This window comes from Vidua chalybeata, chromosome 1 (genome assembly GCF_026979565.1).
Source record: "Vidua chalybeata isolate OUT-0048 chromosome 1, bVidCha1 merged haplotype, whole genome shotgun sequence".
NCBI lineage: Eukaryota > Metazoa > Chordata > Aves > Passeriformes > Viduidae > Vidua > Vidua chalybeata.
In genome coordinates this window covers 56,489,135-56,515,026 of record NC_071530.1, presented here as the reverse complement: position 1 = coordinate 56,515,026, position 25,892 = coordinate 56,489,135, and the positions used below count along the sequence as shown (strand labels likewise).

The 25,892-nt window shown below is 41.1% G+C and overlaps 1 protein-coding gene across 2 annotated transcripts in view; it reads left to right on the top strand.

Annotated features, from left to right (window-relative positions):
- Nucleotides 1–4,659, top strand: part of LOC128788129 (solute carrier family 12 member 7-like) — a 65,710-nt gene extending 61,051 nt beyond the window's left edge. For both annotated transcript variants that reach the window (XM_053942972.1, XM_053942963.1), the window contains 2 exons: nucleotides 3,108–3,241; nucleotides 3,697–4,659. In XM_053942972.1, the coding sequence (XP_053798947.1) occupies nucleotides 3,108–3,241; nucleotides 3,697–3,788 (226 nt within the window). In that variant the 3' untranslated portion in view covers nucleotides 3,789–4,659. The remainder of the gene's footprint in view (nucleotides 1–3,107; nucleotides 3,242–3,696) is intronic.
- Nucleotides 4,660–25,892: the final 21,233 nt, after the last annotated feature.

Genomic DNA, 25,892 nt, shown 5'->3' with positions numbered 1-25,892 from the left:
ACAAGAATGTTGTGAATGAAGTTTAAATATGACAGCCTTTAAGCTGCTAACTCAACTTTTGGATTGTACCAGAAAGCATATGTGTTAAAAAGCTTAATAACTTTTTATTTCTTCCTGTGGGTGAAAAATTAGTGTGTATGTCCCTGTATTTTTATTATGTTTGGTATTAGAGGGAGTTCCAAAGAAGCAGATAGTCTTTCAAGACATTTAGCTTATGTTTTTGAGTTTAGGTGAGTGATTTTGGGTGTGGGGGGTGTTTTGTTGGGAAGAGAGAGGGGTGAGTTGGTTGTTTGTATGTTTGTTTTAATGGACATTCAGACCTCATCCTGTAAATTAAAGAAATATAAAACTTGTGTAAATATATCTGTATTGCTATATTAAGTATTTCCTATTTAAAGATTCCTTAATGTCTTTTTCTTAAATAGATAAGAGCTACTCCCTGCATCAAACCAATGTAGTAGACACAAAAACAATGACAGATAGAAATCAGCTTGTTTGTTTCCTCATGTTGTAATTTTAAGCACTCACATGCATCTTTTCTTAGTTCTGGAAGACTGCACTTAGAAGCATAGCATAAATTCTTTTCTGCACATGACCAAACCAAAACTGTGGATGTCAAGGGAAATCTTAATATCTAAATGAAACACATCTTAAATCTGGGACTTGTAGGCAATGCAGTTAGAAAGTGTATTTCAAATTAGTACTTTAAAGTCATAAGTCCTGGATTTGCTTTGAGCTCTTTAGAAACAGCTTGCCTTCTGCACATTCCAAAAATTATTGTGCTCATGCTGTAAAGCATTGTCCTAGGCTGCATTATACTCTAATCATTAGGGGTTTTTAAAATTCATATCTTTGAAACATTTCTTATTACTACTTTAGAATTGTGCAAAACACTGATTTCAGATATTATTATTTTAAGATTACTATGTGTAATTGGGTAGAAATTACAGTTCAAACTTGGGGTGCCTGTACAGTATATTAATATTGTTGACTTTAAAATGTACCTGATGGCATAATTTTTTTTTTTCTATGCATTTGCTTCCCTTTCACATAGAGAATGGGAAAATCTGTAAGTCTAAATTTCACTTCACCTAAACAACAAACGCTGGGTTCTCTGGTTCTTGTGATCTTGTACATTTTATGCATGCTTCTAAATTGTAATTTGCATTGCATGTATTCTTTTGTTCCTTGTTTAATATACTGTGATTTAGCATGTCCCTGAAAAAAATATCATTGTGACTTGTTAATCTTCCCTTAAATATGATCAACTTTCTTTTCAAGGTAAGTCACAAAACATGTGTTACAGTTTCTGTAAGAATGTAAAACTTGACAGTACTTCTCTGCACCAGCATAATATTTAGAGTTCTAATTAATTACATTATGAAATGAATTTTTTTTTTCTGGAAGAATAACCTCCCATTGTCCTATAACTACTTGGACAATAGGGAATATTTGTTCACAAAGGGAACTTTCTTGTTTCATCAAAAGTCAGTTCTTGCCTGCCTTCTACCAACCCAAGCATTTGTAGAAATCACATAAGTTCGGACATACATTGGGTATGACAGCACACAAAAACGGAATACTACATCTCTTGAGTTGAACTCACTTGACTGCTCTGGTTTTTTTTCAAAGTTCAGCATTTTCTTAATTTTATCTGCTTAGCAAATTGAGCTTCTTATAAAAATTTTGGACGTTTACTTTGTCTACTATGTATTATTTCAGTTCTACCAGTGCTTGAAGGATAAGTGATGTTAGCCTCACTTCACATTTTACACACCACCAGCCTTTATTTCAGTGCTGAATTTTTGCCCACTCTGTCACAAAGTTACACCCTGCATTTTATTTTTGGTTTAGCAATGTTTTAGTTTCAGTATTTATGCATCTCAGTTATACAATCTTTCCTCTCTTCATAGTTCTTTTTGGTCTTCTCAAAATGCAATTCTGCTTCCAAAAAATGGAACTTCAAGCTTTCCTTTGTTCCATATATAGTTTTTGTACAGTTGGTTCTTAAGATAGGTGGCCAACATGATAGAAAGTCCCCCAGGAGGGACTGATAAACTCAGTTTTAGAAATATGATTCGCTTAGAGGGGGAAGATGGGAGGTGGCAGAGCATGAAGAATCAATTTAATTGATAGGGCTGGTTTCCACTGGCCACTAAATTTCAAGTCAAATACCTTTTAACTATTTATTTGGGGAAAAAAAAAAACCAAAAACCAAAAAAACAACAACAAACCAAAACAGAAACAACCCCTACTTTTAGGCAGCAGATCTTTTAGATAAATGGACTATGGTAAAGTTTGAATATTTTGGTCACACTGTAGCATATGACTCATTTCCAGCCTTGGCTAACTCTACACACAGCTCTTTCTCAGGAACTGTAAGGAAACTGTTCTTTTGTTCTGAAAAACCACTGAGCCATACAAAAGAGATAGTAAAATAAGGACATTTAAAAAATCCTAGCAGTTTTTTCTTCTTGTGCACAGATCTACAACAATTATCTTTGTAGATGAAACAAGGAAAATATTAGGTAATGTTGATAATGTAAAGGGATAAGCTCAGTTTCAGCTCACTGCTTACTGCTGTACTGTTGCAACATAAGAAGTTAGCAATTTTTTCAAAATTCTATGGTGTTTGTGAATTTTCTTCACCAGCTTGTAGAATTTTTAATGTTTCCAAAGAAGCTTGAGTAAAATCTTTTACTGTACAACATAAATACTGTGATCTTTCCATTGCATTCCTGGAATTTCATTGTTTGGAAATTCTTGTGTAAATCCAGTTACTTTTTTATGTAAGTCAATAAATGAGATTCTTAGTGGTTCTTGTCTGACCTGTAATATCTATTGAAATCAAGTTTTTGATTCATCTTGGTAAAAGATAATTGAAAACTGGAAGATTTGTGCATTTTGACAATTTACTTAGAACTGCTTGAATTTCAAAGTTAAATGTTCTTGTCAAAGGTATTGCATTTTATTTATTTTGAATATGTACAAATACTAGTATCCATGAAAATAGCTTGTTTTACATACTTATAATTTCAAATAAATATTGTATGATTCAATTATGTAAGTGTTATAACAATGCTTACAAATATTTCTTTGCATGCTAGGAATCAGTCAAATGTGAGAAGAATGCACACTGCTGTGAAGCTCAATGGAGTAGTGCTTAATAAATCACAGCATGCTCAGCTAGTTCTCCTGAATATGCCTGGACCTCCTAAAAACAGAAAAGGGGATGAAAACTGTATCCTCTACTGTATTGATTCCATATTTCTTGAAACTGAGAATTTAATTTTTGTGATTCTGCCATTACGTGTTGGGATAACCATTACTACGTATGGTAAGCATAAGTCTGCCTATAAGAAAATGACAAAAAGAGAGTTAAAAAATAAAAGATAAAAAATCTTGATTGGGGAGGTGGTTTATTGATATAAAGGATTTCCTTAACTTTAAACTAATTTTAAAATTTCCTATTCTTATCTTTTCTGTAGGTGAGTAGGGCAAAACTAGGAATTTCCCCCAAGTTAGGCCTTACTTCCACTTGAATAACTGGGTAACAGGACAGTAAAGGGTGGCACAGAAAAACTCTTTGATGAAACTGTTGAACTCTATTTTTGCATTATATGTCAGACTTTTTGAGAGATTGCTAGATATTTTGTTTCTCTTCTGAATAAATTCCTTGACCAAATGGTATTTCAGACATGGAATTTCTGGAAGTTCTGACAGAAGGTCTAGATAGAGTTCTCCTAGTCCGAGGCAGTGGACGTGAAGTGATCACCATTTATTCTTAATCTGTTTGCATGTGTTTTTCAAACACAACACATCCCCACCATAAGAAAATGAAGTTTTTTGGCCATAATTTGAGCAGCTTCTTTGTCTTCTAGTGCATTGAAAATTAGCTGCAAGCTGAATCTTCTGATGATGTGGGGTTTTTTTCCTAGCAAGATGTTCAATTTAAATAATATTTTAAGCAGATTTATGTAGAAAATTAATAAATGGTGAATTAATAAATGGTGGATAGCTTAGGATATTTATATGTAGCATATTCTAACACTTTTTAAGCTGTGCTAAAACAAAATTGGTAATGCAATCATATTTTTAAAGATACAGAAATGTCAGCAACTTTTGATTATTTTAATATTTGTTCTGCATCTAAATAAAAGGGAAAGGTTTTAGAAAAGGTTGTCCTTTTTTCTTACCAAAATGCTGCTATATTGCTTCTTTGGGAATTAGTTGTGGTTCAGGAGCCTTCCTTCAGAGATGTATACAGCCAGTCAAATTTGTTTATGTTGTGCATTAAGTGTTTCCCAGAAGTTCGTTATTTGCAATACCTGTTAAAAATAACATTTCTGTATTTAAAGTACTGAGGTAGATGAAACCTCCAGATGATAGTAAACAGATAAGCCGTGTGAGTTTTTTTTCTATGAGGTACTGGCAGTTACCGTTATTTTGAATGATTATAACAATAATGAAACATGAGAGCGTCCATCTTATATGAAGGCTATGGTACAGGAACTCCACCTGGTTCCAAATATAATTCAACAGTTGATAAACCACAACAAGGTGGTTAATGAAATGCAGTCTCTTGTTTTCAAATCTGTATATTTTGAAAATATATGTATGTGCTGCTGTTTGAAATAAAATCTGCTTTTCTGAACTGAACGAGCTCCTAAGTGTTTTTCATTTGAAATTGTTGAGTAGTTTAGGTGCTCAATAGAAACCTTTTGCTCCTGTTACTATTCTGTTCATTTTTAGGCGGTCTTTAGTTTTGTAAATGTTGTTTAAGACCTAAAGTGTATCAGAATATTGTTCTGCTCTAAAAAGAATGGGTCTGTTTAAACATATAAACCACTATTTTATTTTTTCCTTTTTTTATTCCTTTGTAATACAATCAAGATGTGAGTTGCTCAGATTAGAACAAGAGTGATGCAGTGCCCAAGTCCTTGGCTAGGCTCAAGGCCAGTGTTTTTATCATAACACTCAGGTGAAGTAAGACAAAGCTATAAACAGCAAAAGCTGAAAGCAGCCATTACCTGTCCCTGTGGTTTGATGCACAGGAACAGAGGGAATAAAAAGGTAATCAGGTGGCCCAGTGAACTCCTGATGAGTCAAAAGCACTGCTGGGATACTTCAAAAGGCACTTGGAAAGGCATGCTGCACACTAGAATGTCCCCATATACCACTGGGTGTGACTGCAGCTGTATGCCTTGGGTTAGGAATAGGTTTATGCATAGGCACTCAGAGGTACCTTGGGAGCACACCAAAGACACTCCACAGGCTCTTAGGTACAATGAAAGGCACATGAAGGTCCTGTGGACAGATCAGAAGGCATGTGAAGGTTCTAGATTTGCACAGTGTATCAATTGAATTAAAAAACATTCTCAGGCTAGTGAGAAGAAAAACATCAGCACATGCCCCTACTGCACTCTATATGTCTCTAAGCCTTTCATGGGACATATTAAAAGGCACTCCATGGGCTGTGGTGCAGGGCCATCAGCAGGCATTTATAGAACTGATATGTGGGCTTGTGGGTTGGAGACAGACACATGACACAACACTGGTAGGTCATCAGCAAACAGCAATGAGTTCAATATGTCTGCCCCTTTTATAGGGGCTTTGGATTTCCTGGGCTCAGATAGTTGATTGGATGACCTCTCTCTGCCCAGCTCTCTAGCCAGTGGTGTATCAGCATCTAAGCTAGAACAGTGTTGGCTGAGGTCTTTGCTTGGGTTTGAATCCAACCTATCCGTACCTTATCCAGGGACTTATTTTCTTCTAGGTTGGTTGAGTTTAGAGGGCAGCTTCAGATCAGTTGCAATGCGACATTAAGACAGCTGCAGATAGCTCATAGTAAAAGTTTAGTTTAGGGATAGGCTTTCAGAGGCATCTGGGACCTACCAAAAGCTCTATGAGTTCCCTTAGATGCAAGGCAAAACTGACAAGAGGTTTCTGTGGGCATACCAGAAGGCATTTGATGAGCTTGTGGAAGTGGTGGAGAACAAACCGTCATGCTGGAAAGTACAAAACGTCAACTTAGACAGGAAGCTTTTGAAGATCCAACAGTGGATAGGCTTCTGAGACTCATATGTGCTTCTGTGTTACAGAGAACACCCATCCTCTGATAGAGGACATATGAACACTTACATGCTGGCTTCATTTTTTTTGATATTTGCTTGTAGGCGTACAGTATTAAGAATTACAGGCTATGAGTTATCAAACACTGTGATTTAAAGTGGTGGATAGGTGGGATAGTCACATGCAAGACTAGTCAGGGCAAAATGCCATTGAGGCCTTATTTCTGGTGATAGTTTGTTATACTTCCTAATGATCTCACAAGATAGAGCTGTGGGACAATTTTGCACCTATTCTCACCTGCAAATCTGTCCTCTGCAACCTTTAAATATGTCAAGAAGTGAGGTAAGAATCCATTAACTTATGGCAGTAAACATAGATCACGGATACTATCAGGGATGATGAGAGAGACGGGGAGACTGTGAGAGGGTCAAAAGAACCCAAATTTATTGTGGACTACATTGTTTATGTACTAGTTTAGGAAGACTAGTAATGTTTTACTACAATGATTGGGCTAATCATTACATAAACAAACTTATACATTTTACAACATCTCTTGCTTGCAGAAGTCTTGATGTAATTTTCTTTTCTGATAAGTGAGTCTGATTTAATCTTCTGGCAATCTTCAAAGCTGTTTGTTCTTGCCAAGGAATCTTGATTATCAAATCTCTTATGCTAACCAGGTCCGAAGTCCATCTGTCTTGTGTGTCCCAATGTCTCCCTCTTTTCAACCAAAACCACTCCTTTAATGGTCTTATTAATTAATGTTTGCATACATTGAAACAGGCAAGGTATTGTGATTAATACAATTATTTTCAAAAATCATCACATACCCATCTTAAAAAGAATCTTTTAGCTAAAAACCTTGGCCACTAAAGGCTCAGGCTTGATCTTTGAAAACATTTCCGATGACAGCCGCAGGGGGAGCATTACTGGATTTAAAAAGGCTGCCAGAAATATAATTGCACCAAAAGGTTTGATTCTTATATACAGGGTGACAGGGAGAAACATCCTAAGCTTTAGAATTATTTTTTCCTGTGTATTTAAAATTAACACAAAAATCCAATTTCAGAGAATGCAGTGGCTCTAATTCTTGGGGTTCTGAGGGTGTTTCAGGAGGGTAAGGGGTCAAGTTTGACTTGATTTGATTTGCTTTCAAAATTTTTAGTGTCATTGTTAATGTTAAGTTCTGGAGGAGCTATATTCCCCCCTAATTTTTTGTTTCTTAATAACATATGTTTCTTGTTATGAACATGAAGGCAACATAAAAGCAAAACAATAAAACCAATAAACTTATACTAAGTAAAAATAAATTAGATAATATATACAATTAGTAGTACAAGAAGAATAGAATGGTGATTCAAAACAATGCATTATCAATTTCTTAAATATTGTACTGTTACTTAGAGTCTGTATAATTGGTAAGCTTCCTTTTAAAGTGAGGGCTTGGGAAACCATTCCCGGGTAAGATTTCCAAGTTCACTTCAAAAGGAGGTTTAGCTATTATAGGTCTAAATTTGGCAAGTCAAAATTACTTGAGTACAGTTTTGGTATAGAAAACACTTGGGTTTATTGGTATATTTCCCTACTACTTAAGGCTAGAACTTGGCCAGGGTCCAGGCTTTAACTGGAAGAGTCTTTTTAATATATTTTAAAGACCTGTAAGTAATAGTAGTTAGAAAAGTTCTTCAAAATAATACATGTCTTATAAATAGCTATATAACAGTGTGTGAAGGTTTGTAAATCAGCTGGCTTTGTCATTTATCTTTACCTAAATAGTAGTAAAAAAAAAAAAAAATAAACAGCTTACAACTGATAGCAGTCATAATATGAAATTGTTACTCATTCTTTAGTACTACTGTCCCAGATTGAGAAGCAAGATGTATTCTATTGCCATCTGTGTAGCAGTTGTCTTCTGTTAAGTGAGAAGTTTTCCTTATCTCTTTCACAACCAATCCTCTCTCAGGGGAGACATCTGCTGATAGTAGGTGTCATGGCTTGACACTGGTGCAATGCCAGCGCCCCCATGAAAATACACCTCTTCAAATAAATGCTGTGAGATGTTATCAGGAACAGAGCAGAGAAGGCCCAAGCTTGATAACAAATGAAAAAAACTTTAAACTTCTACTACTGTGTAAGACACACACTAAATCCAGGATGAAGACCCTCCAAAACACTCCTCCTCCCACCCAATTTCCAAAACAACCACAGTGAGACATCACCCGGGATTCTTGATCAAGTTGCCACCCTTCAGATAATCAATACTCAGTCCATCAAGGGAGAGAGGAGTCTCTCCTACGCCATAGACCCCCAGGAAACACAGTTGCCACCTCCTGTGTTTCCATGTCACACATGGCAACCGCCCGGAGAAAATCTGCCGGTGTGACACTCTCCATGTCACAGTGTTCTCACCACTGTGCATGGACAGACTGCCCATAGGGCTCCTTTAAGGACGCTTTGCCATGGACCAAAAGAGACAACAGTTCAGCTTTTCATCTTGGGACTACAGTCCCCCCATTTTTCCCCTGGGGCTGAGGGTCTAAGAACAGAGATCATTTTCTTCTTGAAGACAGAGGGCATCACTATTCTTTCTTCAGCTTTTTTCTGGTTTTGCCATTCCTGTGCTGGTGGTTGCTGAAGCAGGTCTCCTTGGTTCACCACTGCATCCCCCTAAAATGCAGTCGCTATTGCAGAAGAATTTGGTTCAGTCTATGGCTAACAAGAAAAATCTAGCTACAAGCTACTCTATTATCTCTTCCTACTTAAAAATTTCTTCTTCTAACATCTCAGGTCCCGAATTGTCTCTCTTCTATTATAAATCGAGGAGGAGTAATATTTTACAAAACCTTCAATTTCTAGGATAGGGTTAAAAGTTCAGACTCCCCAGATGGCTGAAATCTCTGCCCAGAACTCTCAACTCTCACACTGGGCATTTTCCCCTGCCTTCTCCTTCTCCTCTGACAGCAAATTTCTAGGTGCCATCAGGCTCTCTGTCTCTTTCCCTCTGGGGGGGGGGGGGGGGGGCGGGGAACAAAGGCATTTCTGCTTCTCTCCACCCTTCCATCTGCAGGAGCTGGCTTGGTTCCAGTTGCTTTACGCCTTACCTACCACTCTCAGGTCGCATGGCTTCCCCTCCCCCACTCAGCTTGTGGTTGGGCAGGGGAGGTCTGCACTCTCTGATGACTGGAAGTAAAGTGACAGTTCCCCTGGGAGTTCTTGCTTTTAACCCTCTGTGTTCTCAGAGGCGTGTCCATATCTTCAGTGGTCACTCCAGGTGCCAGTATCCAAACCTGACTACTGATTGGTTTGATCTAACTTCCTGAAAGCATTTACTTCCATGTCAAACCACGACAGGGTGATTTTACGGTTTTGTGGGGGTACTGAAGCAAATTTTGGGGTGATTTGGGATGATTTGGTGCATGTTTTGGGAGTGTTTGGCATGGTTTTCGGGGCCATTTTGGGATGTTTTTTGAGACAATGATGGGGGTCTTGGGGGTGATATTGGGGGCGCCAAAGCCGACTTTGGGGTGATTTGGGGGGGGGTTGGTGTGATTTTGGGTGTTTGGGGTGTTTTGGGGGAAATTTGGGATGTTTTTGAGGGTGCTGAAGATGATTTTGAGGTGATTTCTGGTTATTTTGGAGGGCTTTGGGGACAAAGAGGCAGAGCATCAGGCTTGTGTGAGCTGGTGTGAGAATTGCGAAAAGTCCAGCAAGAGCTCATTCACAATCAGACATAGCTGGTGTTACAGTGCGCTCGGGCTATACTTTCCTCCCTTTCGGGGACCCCTGTGACTGGAATCAGATAAACAGGGTCCCTTCCTTCCTGCTCCCCTGGGGTTGGCGGAGAGCCAGAAAGCCCTCCCTGTCCAGAGCCTAGAAAAGGCCATGACCCTTCCTGTTCGGTCTCTCTTTTCCCCTCCATCTCATGGATTAAACAAGCTTGGAGAACCACATCAGGAATTGGACCCTCTTTTGTACCTGTGCCCATCTCCTGATGTGCCTTCCCTCAAGGCTCCGTATATCTGGGCTGGCCTGGTGATTCGGGGGGCTGAGAGGGTAGGCTCGTAAAGTTGGGAATGTTCTTGTTTCTTGAAAATGTGACACACAGCCATGGGACTTCATCACAAAATGTGCAGATAAGCACTTTCTTACATGTTTGGTGTGGCAGGGTTCTGTGGAACACAAGGCATTCTTAAAGCTGACCTCTAAACAGCCTTGAAACAGTGCACAACACTCTGTGGCTCTGTACTCTTCTTCTCAGATAGAGGTGCTGTCCCATTTTTCACTTTCACAACTCTCATGGCCACTTTGAGCAGCTGCCCCTGTAGCAAAAGGCTGTAGAAGTAAAACCCAGCACTGGGCTGCGCCCTTCCCCTTACCGCACGTAAACCACATCAAACTCTCCAATGCATGCTGTACTACCCCTCTCTGCTGCAACTACCGTAGCATTCTCTGGATCTGGGAGTCTGAAGGGAAGCACAAGAGTTTCTGCAGAGGGCTGGAAAAGGAATAGGTAGCAGCACAAGTAAGATGTCAATGAACTTCTTCCATATGACAGCTAACGTGAATTGGGCAAGCAGACGACTGGCCGCCATGTTCCCCTTGCAATCTGAACACTACGTACACAAGCCCAGTGCTGCAGCTTCGTTCTTTGCCTTTTGTCACCTGTCGCGCTTTCACTATCCTGGAGGTGAGTTGGCGTCTGCTTCTCCCACAGACCAATTCATACTAAAGATAGACACACCAACGATAGGTTACCCTTACAAGATTCAGAAATGGCCATTTGGTAAGCCTGGGAGATGTCCCATGCGCAATTTGTGCTTCTGTAGTTTGCTTGCAAGCAGAAAGAGTTGTTGAACTGTTGCACTGAGCGCAGGTTTTGTTGCAGGCAGAAAGGGATTTTGCCATTTGTTTCATCGTAGAGGGCTCAGTTTGACAGCAATTTGAGCCTAGCAGTCAGGCAGAGCACATCTTGGTCTAAGGTTGTTATAACTATGTTCTTATTTCTTGACCAACTCACCGCTGCCCTTCATTTCAGCAGGTGCCATCAAGTTCTCTGCATCTGGGGAACTCAGGGGATGAGCAAGATTTTCCAAGGAGGGATGCATCAGGACTACGTAAAAACCCAGGAAAGTTGTCCTGGAATGCCTTCCATCCGCATGCCAAGAGTGAATTCAACAGGCAGGAGAGTGGCCGCCACGGTCCTCCAGCAGTCTGCGAGATTCGCACACAAGCCGGCTTCTTCGTTCTTCGCCTCTTGCAAGCTACCGCGATCTCTGGCTGCCGGAGGCGACGAAGCGGCTACTTTGCGCACAGATGACTGGAGCGGCAGCGATGCGCTCCGGAGCACCGCTTCTGCCGAAAGACGCCGGGAACCGGCACTTCCCTTCGGCCAGCTCCAGAGCGCCGTGTTCTGCCTCTCTAGTCGTCTGAATCTTAGCGAAAAGCTTTTCCACTCCATTTCTCAAGGAGAAAGTCTCCCAGCACTTCTCGCTTAGCACGATCTTGCCAAGAAATGGGATTTGCTGCACATTCCAATGAGACTGCACTTTCCTGGTCAAGCTGCACACTGCTGGCAGATGGCCGTGCTCTCTGCCCGCTCCTGCCCAGCTCTTGGTAGTAGCGGGCACATTCCAGCCTGGCGAAGGCGAAAAACCACGAGAGCCATCAGGTTGCATTAGGGGAGATTAGTTGGTGAAAAGCAGCAAAGCTGAACAGCCTGGCTCAGATTCAAAACTGTTCAATTTTCTGAATGCAAAAAACGAAGCAGCAGAGCAGCGGGCTTCTGTGTGCAGTGAAGGCAATTGCAAAAACCCAGCAGCTGCTCCTTGCCAAGTGTAGTCAGCTGCCTATCTTCTGCTTTCCTGACCAACTCACTGCCGCCCTTCTTTTCAGCAGCTGCCATCGTGTTGCCTGCATCTGGGAGCCTCAGAGGACGAGCAAGATTTTCCAAGAAGGGATTCATGAGGGCTTCGTAAAAACCCAGGAAAGTTGTCCTGGAACGCCTTCCAGCCGCATGCCAAGAGTGAATTCAACAGGCAGAAGAGTGGCAGCCACCCTTCTCCAGCAGTCTGCGAGTTCCGCACACAAGCCGGCTTCTTCGCGGTTTCGTACTTCACCTCTTGCAAGCTACCGCGATCTCTGGCTGCCGGAGGCGACGAAGCGGCTACTTTGCACACAGATGACTGGAGCGGCAGCGATGCGCTCCGGAGCACCGCTTCTGCCGAAAGACGCCGGGAACTGGCACTTCCCTTCGGCCAGCTCCGGAGCGCCGTGTTCTACCTCTCTAGTCGTCTGAATCTTAGCGAAAAGCTTTTCCACTCCAATTCTCAAGGAGAAAGTCTCCCAGCACTTAGCTCGATCTGGCCAAGAAATGGGATTTGCTGCACATTCCAAGGAGACTGCACTTTCCTGGTCAAGCTGCACACTGCTGGCAGATGGCCGTGCTCTCCGCCCACTGCTGCCCAGCTCTTTGTTGTACAGTGGACAGGGCACAGTCCAGCATGAAAAAAACCTCGAGAGCTGTTGAATCCCATTCATGATTTGTATAATGTCCCCCGGCCTGCAATAGCCTGATTGAGTTCTATCTGGGCTTTTGCCTCTCTAATTTTTTTCCTACATGACCTAGCAAATCCTTAAGGATTTTGTGAGATACTTGACCCTCCTTTCAAAAGTGATACACTCTCATTTTTTTCTTAGTTCCTTCAAATGTTCCTTGCCCATCCGGGCCACTTATGTTCCTTGTCAACTCTTCTTTTGGTACATAGGGACAGTCTGTTGCTGTGCCCTCAAGATTTCTGTATGCAGCATGGCCATCCTTCTGGGACTCAATTTTTTTTAAGGTCTGCTTCAGAAGGAACTCTCTGGATAAGTCTCTTGAATAGGCCAAATTCTGCCCTCTGGAAGTCCATTGTGGAAGTTTTATTGATGCCTCTCCTTATTTCACCAAATATCGAAGACTCCATACTTTTATGATCACTTCACCCCGGATGGGCTCCAACCACCACACATCTCCCACCAGCCCATCTCTGTTTGGAAATAGCAGGTCTAGCATACTCAAAATAGCTCTGAAACTGTATTTTAAATTTTGCAACTTAGATAATCAAGCAAATGAGGATCAGGCAGACAAAGACTCTTATTCATATTTTGTAAGGTATTCTGTCATCATTAATAAAAGCAAGACTGCAACAGAGGAATGCAAAAGACATCATGCTGGATGAAAAAAGGAGGGTGTTCGCTGCTCAGTCTAATGTGTTTTCACTGCTTCCCTACAGGAAGGAAAACAGATATCTGCAGTTCTTACAGCAAGCCATTGGTCAAATGGTTGCACAGCTGGAACTTCAGCAGAATGGTTCAGCATGTCAGGTTAGAGAGTGCATCCTTATGGTATGTTGCACAAGCACTGCTTTGGGTCATGTGGGAAAAATTGAATGTGCTGTTATTCGGTATTTGAATTGCTTACTCAGAAGGTACATCTGAAAATCATTTCAGAGCCAAGAAGAGGATTTTCAAATACAAGACTTACAGTTTATGTATTTGACCTTCTTTCTCCTTGGCTATGCTACTTGAACTCAACTACCTGGGAAAAGTGACAATATTTATAAAAGGGTCTGTATCTTACCCTGTTCTTGATTTCCAGAAAAAAAGGTGACACACAGTCAGCCTACATAATTATTGGGAAATGGTTACTAGCTTGGTTTTTTTCTGGATCACCTCTCAATTTGATAGGAAGAGTAAAAAATGATGATTAGGGGACATGTCTTTTGATTCTTTCCTGACAAGCTTGGGTTAAAGGGTCTCAGAAGTGCAGAATAGCTAGGGTTTCCTCATACTGAGGGGGAACTCCTTGTGTTTTACTCTGTGGCCTTTCCTCCTTGTCCTGTTGCTGAGCTCCACTGAAAATAGTCTGGCACCCTCCTCTTGACATCCTCCTATAAGGTATTTGTATGTATTGATTAGATCCCCTCTCATTCTTCTCTAGGCTAAACAGTTCCAACTCCCACAGTCCCTCAATTGTAAGAAGCTCCAGAAAAGATTGCATTGGCCGCAGATTGAAGTCTGTTTGCAAATGATCCCTTAGGCAATTAGATCTGTTGAGATAAAATGTCCTTTAGGGTTTTCACCTCCTTTTTATGACAGCACGTCAGTTGTCAAATATTGCATGTCTTCTTCAGACTAAGCAGAAGCAGGCATGCTTCATATACTCGTGTATCTTGTCTGATTCCTTTTATTATATTTTTATTATTGCAACATGCTTTTCCTTCTATTTTCTTTGCAGCAGCTGGACCAATTACTAGCAGAATCTCATCTGTTTTCTGAGCTCAAATTCTCTGACTGAAAGGAAGAAAGAAAAGCCCACAATAAATGTTTCCAGATGCTGCTGACGCTGTGCATTCTGGAAATGTGTGCTCAAAAATGATGCACAAAAGAGCTCCTAGCAAAAACATGACAGCAACAGGCTTTCTCTCTGCCCCACAGCAAGGGATATCCTCAATGCAGTTTCCTACCAGGGTAGTACTTGATCCAAATTCAGCTGAGCCTGACCCACAGAAGCTCTCCACCAGTAATAAGGAAATAAAAGAACATCCACAAGCAAAAATGAAGTTTAAGACATTCATATACAATGTAAAAGTTTCAGTCTCAGTCTCAAGGTTTTAAGTGGAAGAGATTGTTGACCTGCAGTACAATTTTACTATTCTCTGTCTCATTGCTACAGACTAGCTCAGGACCATTTCCTTCTAAGCTATGCATTTATCTTGAAGGGATTAAGTCAGTGTTTCGGTGCACTTCCAGTCTGCATAGACAACACAGGCAGAACTGATACTGGACCCACCCTGATATTTCTCAGTAAGCTCTAGCAATGATCTAAATGCTCCAGAGAGAAGAACTTACAAATACATGGATTGTATTTGGCTTGCTTGAACTTTGAAGGCAATTGTTTGACTTATTAATATATTCAACTCTCTCTCTTGGTGAAATTAGTAGTTTATGGCTTCAAATTTCAGACCTAATTAACCAATTTTACAAGGGCAATAAGGGCACTGAATTGGAAGGTTTGTTGTTTTTCTGAAGAAATTCCAAATAAGCATATATATCATAATGTAACCATAAAAATTATGCCTGATTTAAAAAATATAATATAAACCTAGAAAATATCATAAATAGCTGCCTTATGAATTAATAGTGTCTTCCATCTAAACAAGTGTCCCAATTTTTAAAGGATTTACCATTCTCTTAAATGAAAAATTAGGGTTAAATGATGGATTTCATTGCAGCCTTATACTACTATATTGATTTATGTTGATATTAACATTGATGTTATCAAGAAGAATCAAGTTCCTCAGAGACAGATAGTGAGGACTGAGGAACTGAAATATTTGAGATAATGTTTTGTTATCTTTTGCACCCATTTTTTAAAGTCTAGTCTTGGTCATTCCTTCAACATACAAAGAAAACAGCATATTTTTCCATTTTTTTTCCAGTTAAAGAAATCTTGCCAAAATTTTTAAAGTAATGATTTAGCAGAAGGAAAAGACTGATGTCAGATTAGTAGATTTTGTTTTTAATAGTTGTGGCCTGTTTCGTGAACGGCATGGTATATGACAGAAGCAAATGAATGAAACTTTACATTTTAGAAAGTTTTGATCACTGTAGTTTCATTTGCCACAAGATGAGTGACCAGAAAAGCAGGCATTTTTAAAGGATGTTTTGAAGAGAGGTGATACGTATTTTCCTATTCTGTGATTACTAAACTCATAGTCCTCCTATTCGGAATTACATGGGATAGAGCTGTCTTTTGAAAAAACATTTAAAAAGAAGAGGGGAAGTGTTGTATTGCACTAAGTAGTTTATTAGTTATTATTTTGCACTGGGTAGCTTTGTTATTTTATATTGTATCACATGGTTTGTTCCATATTCCCCCCAAAGTCCTGTGGTAGTGGTTTCCCCCCCACCCGGGGTTAGTTCCTCCCTCCGCCCCTCTCATCAGTTGTATCCCATTGCCTGTAGCTCCTCTCCTCCGCCCCCTTCCTGCCCAGGTTTAAAATCTCCTGCCATGAGGCGGACAATCTCTTCTCCTGGATGCTCCCTGTTCTCATGGACAATAAAGCTTGTGGGATGTTAGTCCCGAGAAGGAAAAGCACTTTTCATCTTTTGTTTTTGTCCTTGTCAGTGAAGCTGGGGTCCAGAGCTAGCCAATGGACCCCTCAAGGCATTCAATCCGACAGGGAATGTTGCATCCTGGAATTGGGTTTAGATTAGGGGTTCTTATTTGTGTTAGCTAGCCGAGTTCTATGTATACTCTTATATGCCCCATGTCTTCCCCCACCACGGTGTCTAGCCCCAGGCTGCCTGCCGTTGGGTTTTCCCCCCTGCCACTCCTGTAACCACTCCCCCGTCCGGCCGCGGGAATCCCGTGTCCACTGCCCCATCTCCACAATCCCACTCAACCCGAAGCTCAGTGTCCGCCCCTGCGGTATTTCTGTTGGTTGCTGTCGCCACGTCATCACCGCGGCACCAGCGCTGATTGGGCGGGGGGGCGTCTGCCCTCCCTGTCACATCCCCTATATCATCCCGCTCCTTCCCGGGTCCCAGCGCCATCTCCCCCATGTGGAGGGGGAAGCGCAGGTCACTACCCCCCACTGCAGCTCTCCACGACAATAAAGCCTTCCTGCTTTCCTTTGTGGGTGATCTGGACAATTCCTTCCCTCTTTGCCTCGAACCCTCGTGCGGGCAACAGAACCCGGCAGATCCTGACCGGTGTGCTCTCTCTGACAGCAGCATGTCAGAGAGAAGCAGCAGACCCAAGCGTCTGGGGGAAGGCGGTGCTGAAGGGCGCTGGGGCTGCTCTGGACCCGGGAGAAAGAGCACGACACTGCAAGGGAAGGCTTATTTTTTCTGAAGAAACTTAAGAACTTGCAGACAGACCAGGAAATAATACTTAAATGTGTTCTCCTTATAGACAGTTATTTTAGTAGTCCTTCAACCAATACTGATTTCAGGTGCAAAGTACCTCATATAGTCCTAGCCACATTCTAAATTTTAACTTGCTACTAACTGCCTCTGACTATTTGTTACTGTCAGTATCAAATTAGAAGTTCGCTGACAGTGCATAGAAAGTTAAACTGTTGAACTATTACTGTGCAAAGTCACCTGGCTGTACTCATGTTTGCTTCATATAAATCCAACTAAAACCAAAAAGGAGATAAGAAACACATTCTAAGCCTGGAATCAGAATCCTTGTTCAGCTTTCTGGGAAGCACACAGAGCCTGGATTTATACAGAAAAGCCTCTCAAGTTTGTAATCACAGCAAGGAAAAGCAGCTGGTTCATTTTCAAAGCAGTACAGTTTTCAATTTAGGGCTTCCCAGACTGTGAGATGTCCTGCTTTTTGAGATCACATGAGATGTCTTGTTTTTTTAATGTTCGAAGGGGATCTTAGGTACCATTGCTTTGGTGTTGCAAATCACAGCTCTGCTAAGGTGCAAATAGAAGTAGCATTTGCACATGTTTAAGGAGAAGATACAGTCAAACATGCTGAGCAGCTTTGAGGTTCCTTGCACCTCCATATTTCCACAGATGTTCAGGGTAATAAAATGATTAGAAGAGAGAGGTACATAACATAGGAACTAACAAGATCCTCCCCAGCCTGCTGGGCTATGAATTTTACTGGTTGAAATTTGCCCCTTTCTTGAGACCCCACATGGGATTTGTACACCACTTCCATACTATCAGGTTTTTAAGAGTTTATATGTCAAGGTTTGTGATTGTAAGAGTATCTTTAGGCAGCATGAAAACAGGACCAAAACATCTTCCATGGAATTTTTGTTTGAAATAAGTAATAAATCTGGCATAGTGGTTTTTTTTTCTCCACTGGCTTAGAAACTGCACTTGCAGATGTTGTCTCTCAGCTTGTGGAGAAAAGCAAGAGCTTTTGGTGAAGGACAAACAACAATGCAGCTGTTGAAGATGTCCTGGAAGAAAGAATGGCTAAGAAGTTTCCTTGCCTCAGTGATATCATGATTCCTCCCATGAAACAAAATGATTTTTGCAAGAGTCACTGCAACCCAATGCATAAAACCACTGTAGGGATGTGATGTTGCAATTACTGTTAGCCTGTCTTATGCCTATATGTAGAGAAGATGGTATTGGCAGGTAGCAGCTGTTCTTGATTAAAAAGATCATGCAGGACCTCTTGTACCATTTGAATTCTACCATTAATATTGATAAGGACTGAATCTGACTCTAGTTAACAAATCTTTCCTCTTTGAATGATCTTTAGATTGGTATGTGCAGTCCAGCTCCTCCTATCAATTCAATTATAAAATAATTTAATGCAAGATATGAATGGTATGGTTCCCCCATATGCAACACTTAGATACAAATATTGTTAATGTTTGGTGTGTTTGCATGTATAGCTAGAAAACCTTTCAAACACTCAACACTTTTAATTGTTAAGCCACAATCTTATAGCAATAAAAAAACATACTAAGCAATGGGAAAATACTTCTTTCTGAATAATCCTAAAGCACAAGTGGTGTTTCACTGTTGCAGCCTGAACTGCTACAAGTAAGGTCCAGGGTAAAGAAGCAGAAAGGGCCTTTGCATAAAATTCACAGATGTTTAATTCTGCTGCACGGTGAGATGTTCAGAGTTCCCCCAGCACACACATGTCTCAGCTCTCCCTGCCCCGTGTGAGGAGTGGGGGGGTGAACCTTGGTCTCTGGGCACTACAAAGATAAGGGCCAATCAGGGAATAGGGAGGAATGGCTCAGGCGCATATGAACAGACATAGGAACAGGGAAAGGAGCAAATGGGGTCTAACAGCTTTTTGAGGGAACCTTCTTGTGTCTCCTTAAACCAGGGAAATGCCCAACAGGGTCTCCATATTTCACTTCATAACTCCTCCAAGCACGTTACCAGGATAACTGGACTGTGTCTTCTAATGCTGTTGTTGAAAATTGGAGAAAAAAGAAAACAAACAGTAATTTTGGGATCAGGAAAGTCCGGGAGTAGCACTGGTGAATGTGACAGCCAGTGTACCTATTTAAACTCACAGTGTTACCAACATTCTAAAATCCATCATTTATTTCCCTTTTGGGCAGTCATATGCAAATATGGTGACAATCTCAATGACAACTCAAAATAATTGATTAAATAATAATAGATCTGATTCAGTATCACAATTGCTCTAGCTAGTTAAAAAACAAATAGCTTGCAAGCTCATATCTTGGAGGAGTGGGGAAGCTACATTACTTGTGAAAAGCATTAATTAGCATTAAGCAGGTTGCAAATTTGAAATCTGAAGAAAACTGATCTTGTGACACTGTAGGAACTCTGACAAAAAATAAAACTAAAAAAATAAACAAGGAAAGAAATGGAAGGATTTCAATAAAATTATGTTTTCTTCCCCATTTTACCTCTCAAAAACTAAAGCAGGTAGAACCATTGGCTCTTTCTACAGAACTGATGAGGCATCACTAAGGTCCATGCAATATATATCAGACCAGGTATAGAAAACGAGAAGACACATAGGGTTACAGCAGTGTTCTTGTCCTTGCTGTCTGGTGCTCTTTCAGTATCTTTTACCTCTACTAGCACCTGAAGCAAGCACCTGAAATCCTTTAACTCTCTATTAAAAAGACAGTTTAGCATTTTCTTTGTTCTGGTTACAGTATCAGGAATGCAAGGGCAACATGCAGCCTCAGCAAAGCAGGAGGGAGGACAGGAAGGGGGAGATAAATTTTAAAAATATTCCCTAATGAAGATAGAAAATTCAAAACCTAATGATTGCTTTTACCTACCCTAGTGTCGCTGCAGGCCCCCAGCTGGATAATAATTAGCATTGACTCCATGATTGCAGAAGGCTGATCAATTGCTTTATTATATCATCTTATACTATATTATACTATACTTATTAAGAAACTCAGTAACCCTTACAGCCAGTTCAATACAGCTTTGACTTAATTGGTCAATCCATCCAAACACCATCCAGTGTGCAATTAAGAAATCACCCTTTGGTAAACAAATCTCCATAACACATTCCGCATGTGCACAACAGCAGGTGCAACAAATGGAGATAAGAATTGTTTCTCATTTTTTTCTCTGATCTTCTCACAGCCTTCCCCAGGAAAATGCCTGGGAAAGTCTGTGCCTGCTCTCTGTGGCCAGAGAGCTGCTGCCACACCCCAGTTCAGTAATGATTTGTGTCACTTGGATTTTACTCCTTTTGTCATTGTCTTTTGCCTTCAGTGGTTTTCCCTGATGTCCCCATAAATCTTTAAACCTTGAAGCTAGAAGAGGCTGCTTTGTGCACCACATTCAGTATTGATTTTGCTAAAGAGTATAAAATCTAGTCAGATAATAAGGAAATTAATCTAAGGTACCCTGCCAAGAGCTCCCATTAGATGTCATATCAGGCATCAATTAAATCAGCCCTTGAGAGCATCACATGAATAAACATCAAAACCTCTCTGGCATGTTAATGCATCAGTTGCCTTATGTCAATGCTGCCATGACATTCCAAGAAAAGTACTATCTTAGGAATTCAGCCCCTTCCAACTTCAAGTCCAAAGATGATTTGACACAGGTTTAGAAGAAGACAGGGTTCAGGAGAGGGGATGTGACAGCCAAAAAAATGTGGGCACAGGCTGCTTTAAACATAGCTTTGACCTCCTGCTAGGTGTACAGTCCAACTCTACCCAATATGAGCATACTGCCTCCCTTTTGCATCCCAGTGCATGGTGATGCAGTGCCCCAGGTCTGGCCCAGGGCTTCCCCTGTGCTGGAATTTGTATTTGAAAAAACCAAAAAGTCTCAAATCTTGGCCTCAAGCAATACAAATAAACTGGTTCTGAGCTACTAGATATGAATGGCTTTCTGCTCTAGGGCTTGGTGTGGCAGGACATCCTCCCCCTCTCTCTACCACAGATGACTGGTGCAGGTGGAAGAGATAATCCAGGCCAGGTCAAAGGTCCAGCAAGGAGTCATCTCCTGGTGTCAAAAAGTCTACAGCCCCGACCAGGAATCAATATCTTGGTATGGAGAGCAGATATGGGAAGAGATAAAAGAAAAATAAATATAATTGACCAAAGACACTGTTCTTTACAACTATAAAAGTCACACAAATTCACACAGAGGTAGAAGTCTCTTAAACACTTTCTGGAAATGTGTGGGGCGGCTTCTGCCCAAAGCATGTATGCATCTTTGTGGTTACTTTTCTGGAAATTGAGAGCAAAGGATTTCAATGTATGCTCCATCAAGAATTGGATGGTAAAATATATTAAATCCTAAGCTATATTATTTCTTCACTAGCTGTAATATAGGTACCTTTGAAATAGAGATTTTTGGAGTTCACTTAAATTAACAAAATGAATTAAGCATTTATATTTTAGCTTGTAGAGTTATGTGTTGAATTTTAACCTTTTACTTAAGAAACCTCTGCCTGGTACAAAGGGCATAGGAAAATGCAAATTTCTGAAGTCTCTTGCATAAAGAACAATACCAGAGGGGACCAAGGATGCAAAGAACCCAGATAAAGAAGCTCTGCTGTCTCCAAGCCTATCAAGACTGACAGAATACTAAGATAAGCACCAAAGGACCAAAAGCACATGTGCAGAGAGGAAAAGTTCAAAAGTTCAGTAATGAGGAAGACTAAAATCTTCAGCCTCAGAGACCCCTGAGAGACCCCCACAGGACCACCACAGCAAACCACGCATGCCTAGAAGGGCTTGGACCTATTTAGCATGAGAAGCGAGGACAGGCGGGGCCAGGGGTTGAATATGCATGGAAAGTTGTGAAATGTATTGCATATGGAACACCTTTGGGAATAAAGGTGTGGTCAGACTGAAGCTCAGGCACAAGTTTTTGGAGAGATATCTCACTTGTGCTGGGGGCCGACAATACATACCCACTTCATAACTACCCCAGGTTGTGGAGTCTATTTATTTATTCTGTGTATCGCTTCACCTTAATCATGCAGTGTATGGTATCTACTAGTAGTGCTTTTTGTTTTACTCCTGTGTAGTAAATAGTCTGTTTAAAATCTTATGTATGTTAATCTTGTGTCTATTAAATAAATAATTAATTTTATAATAGACCTAATTTGCCAGTATTAAAGAACTTGTGAATGAGAATGGGTTTTGGGGTGTTGGCCACCCCAATAAAGCTACTGCCTGCTGCTGGAGGCCTGGGCAAAAAGCAGAGTCTTATCTAAGCTCCCATCTCCATTCATAACACCTGGTGACAAGAACCCCTCATCTTATTTCAGGCTGTACCATATGTTTTTTTCTGTGATCAGGGTCTTTTTCTTTGCCCTGGAGGGACCCTTATCCCTGGCACAACTTCCTTCTGTCTTATCTAACAAGGTTTTAAATTCATTGCAGTGAAGTTATTCTCTCCTATGTTCCTAGAGTGCCTGGCACAATAGGGACCTAGTATCAGGACCTTTAAATTCTGCTGTGGTAATAATTTTATGAGCAGACTTCCATTAAGATCCATTACTACTTAAGAAACAGCTGCACTGTCACTTTATAAGGCTGTTGACTGTTTTAACTCTGTGCTCCAGAAACAAGGTTTTAGTCTTCCCTGTAGAAATGGATATGGGTAGGAGAGGCTGAAGCATGAACAAAGGCGATTTTTCTATTAAATGGGAAAATTCAGAATTACAAGATCAGAGACTGCCAGGAATTAAAGCACTGTTAAACAGCACTGATCGCACCTCTCTAGAGAGGTGCATTTGAATTCATCCATCTTCATTTCATTGTTTTTCATTGTCTTTCGGTGGACAAAGGACTCTTTCAACTAGCCCAGATCACAGCTAGTAAGAGGGACACAGGTGTAGTCCATTGAGGCTATTTAACATTGATAGGGGAAACATTTAGTACCATGGCAAGTAACAAAACACAGGCAGCCTTTTCCTGATTTCTTTCTCCCCCCACCCCTTAAAATACAAAAGTCTGTATGGACAGTCACAGAAATAATGAGAAGGCAAGACCAAAAGTTGGAAGCTAAGTTGTCCGTTCTATCACCCCACCCCTTATGCTAAGGGAGTGTGAGGGCTCTGTGGTACCTCACCTGAAGATATGCCACAGATTTCCCTTGCATGTCACTGTCAATCTCTGGCCTTGTCACCTGCAAAAGGCTTCTGCAAATACAGACATCTAAAACATTCCAGTTCCTCTGTATTCTGTGATAATCCAGCTGCCTCCAGGAATGACTGCAATCTATATTTATTAGAGGGATTTTAGATAATGCAAAAATTTGTCAAGGGTGACAGGCTGCTAGAAGTCATGAAAAGAAGCAGAACGATAGTCCCAGGTGGTGAAGAAAGCTGTGGTGCTCACCCCAATGTTAATGGTACACTACCGTTTTCATTACCCTGTACACATTTTTGGGAAATTACTTTAGGTCAGTTCCCAGTCTGTGAAGGTACAGTAATGTGCACCTTCCCCAACAAGTACAGTTTCTCTTACAATAGACAAGTCAAGCTATTGTAAACCTATGGTGAAACAAGGGCTGTGCCGGTGTGTGTGTCAAGGTGCGGGGAGGGGGTGATGGTGTGAAAGTCTGTAGTCAAGTATTGTCTTACTGGTAAATTAGCTTTTTAAATGTTGCCTGGACTTTACAGAGCTTTTTCTAAGATACTGGCAGAGAAAGAAATTAGGGAGAGTAGTAAATAATTAAAATCTCTTGGGGGAAAAAAATGAAAAACCTAATTACTTGAAAGGTAGAGTCAATTGTATTAGTGACACCTTGGTAATGTCCTGCATAAGGGCTTCACTGTCTTTAATTTTTCATCTACAAGGAATAGCAATAATGATCTCGTTACCTCAGGAGAGCTATTCCAGATCTAGGGTTTCTCTAACTGGAGCAAAGTATGTTGGAAGCACAGTAGCCTGGATTCCTCACATCCTTGTCCCATTTAACAAACAGAGAAGTGAAAACAAGGGCAACTAAGTCATCCCAAACTAAGCCAGACAAATGTGACAACCACCTTTCTGAGAACTGGGTTTCGGGCTGAGCTAATCCACAGAGGAGTGAGAGTGTGTGTGTGTGTGTGTGTGTGTGTGTGTGTGTGTGTGTGTGTGTGTGTTTGTGTGTGTGTGTGTGTGTGTGTGCGCAGCAGGGGGTGGAGGGTAGCGGGAGTGAGATATCCGGGGAAACTTGGAGCAGCTAGTGCCAAAGAAATCTCATACTGGGAGCTGATAGCCTTTTGATGTCATGAGGTGGTGTCCAGGAAGATCTGTGCCTCGTGACCTTATCCTGGCCCTGGTTACAAATTGCTGCTAAAGCATGCAGCATCTGGGCTAACTACCATCCAGAAAGAGGAAAAGGACTTGTGAGCAGCATAGTGGAAATGCTGTAGGTGTGGATGGAACAGAAGAATCTGAAAACAAGGGGTAGACATGGGAAGAAAAGCAGAAAGAGAACAGCAGTTGAGCAGGTGTAATGGACATAAGAGGCCTGAAACTCAACAGAAGTTCCTTTTCTATGTGTAGATTCATCAGATTAATGGTAGCCTAAAGATATCCATCCACAGAGTTCCTTCAATGAAATACATAATCTGTGTAGACCTTGCTCAGAAATCCAGTTAAACAAATTCACTTGTTCATCTTTCCAAGGCCATTTATGAGCATGTCAAGATCACAGATGAGCAAAGGGGTTAAGGCCACAGGCAGATTAAGTGAAAGCTCAAAAGAACAGTTAAAGGCTATCCTAAACCTTGATATAGCATCCAGTGATTAAAACCGAAAGAAACGGGTTACAGGGCCAGCCCACCTGTGACAGGACAACAAGAAACCAGGAGATGTTTGTCTCTGACAAGAGAAACTAGGAAATGTGTGGTTTCTAGGAAACTAGAACCTAGAACTAGGAAAATAGGTGGGTTTTTTTGGTGGGAGAGCCTGATTACTTTTTGCAGGCTGCTGTCCTCATGTTCCCAGCAGATACAATGGTTGGATAAAGAAAATTTGAGTGTATGTTTCTCCCTGTCTCATTTAGTATCTCTTATTGTTACAGAATCACAGGAAGACAATTTGAGTAGGAAATCTTGAGTCAGTTGGTAAAGTGAGCTTCAGCAGCAGTGGTTACCCTGGGCGCTGAGCTCTAAAATGGGCTGAGTAGGGGGCTCCCAGAGTCAGAGAAACATGAACAAAACCTAAGGTACCCACAGCACTCAAGAGCAAGGCTTGAGTCTTGGGTGGGGGTTGCCAGGAACAATTGTGACAGATCTAAGCATCCTGGGGTTGTGAGTGACAAGAGTGTGTGGGTGTGGTAGTCTGTGAGGAATGGTTCCTCTCCTAAAGAAGGTCAACATCATTGCAGAACCAGAGAGTAATGTATACGAGCCACAGTTAATACTGAGGGGAATAAGTACTTTGAGTTCCAAATGTTATGGTTATGACACACTGTAGAGCTTGTTCCCCAGTGGCTGTTGGAGTTGCTGCACAAGTGATGCTGGAGGCTTACCCCTAAACAGTAGATGTAGCTCTGCAGCTCTCTGGTTGTAAAGTGTCTGGTGCTTGTCTGGGAAGCTGGGACCAAGAGTTTTCTGCTCTGCAGAAAGTGTTGAGGCTGTCTGTGTTGAGGAGCTATATCACCAGATCAAGGAGTTACATGAAGAAGTTAGGCTGCGTATCTTCCATGAGGATGAGAGACAGTATATTTTCAGAGACCCTACAGACTCAGGAGCCTCAACCCTTCTTTACATTGGAGATGTAGGTGGGTTCTGCACTATCTCACAAGAAGTGAATAGGAGGAAAGGCTGGCTAGAATGCTGCCATTCTCCAATCTCACTGAGTGCAAGGAGAAATGATCCTATTTCT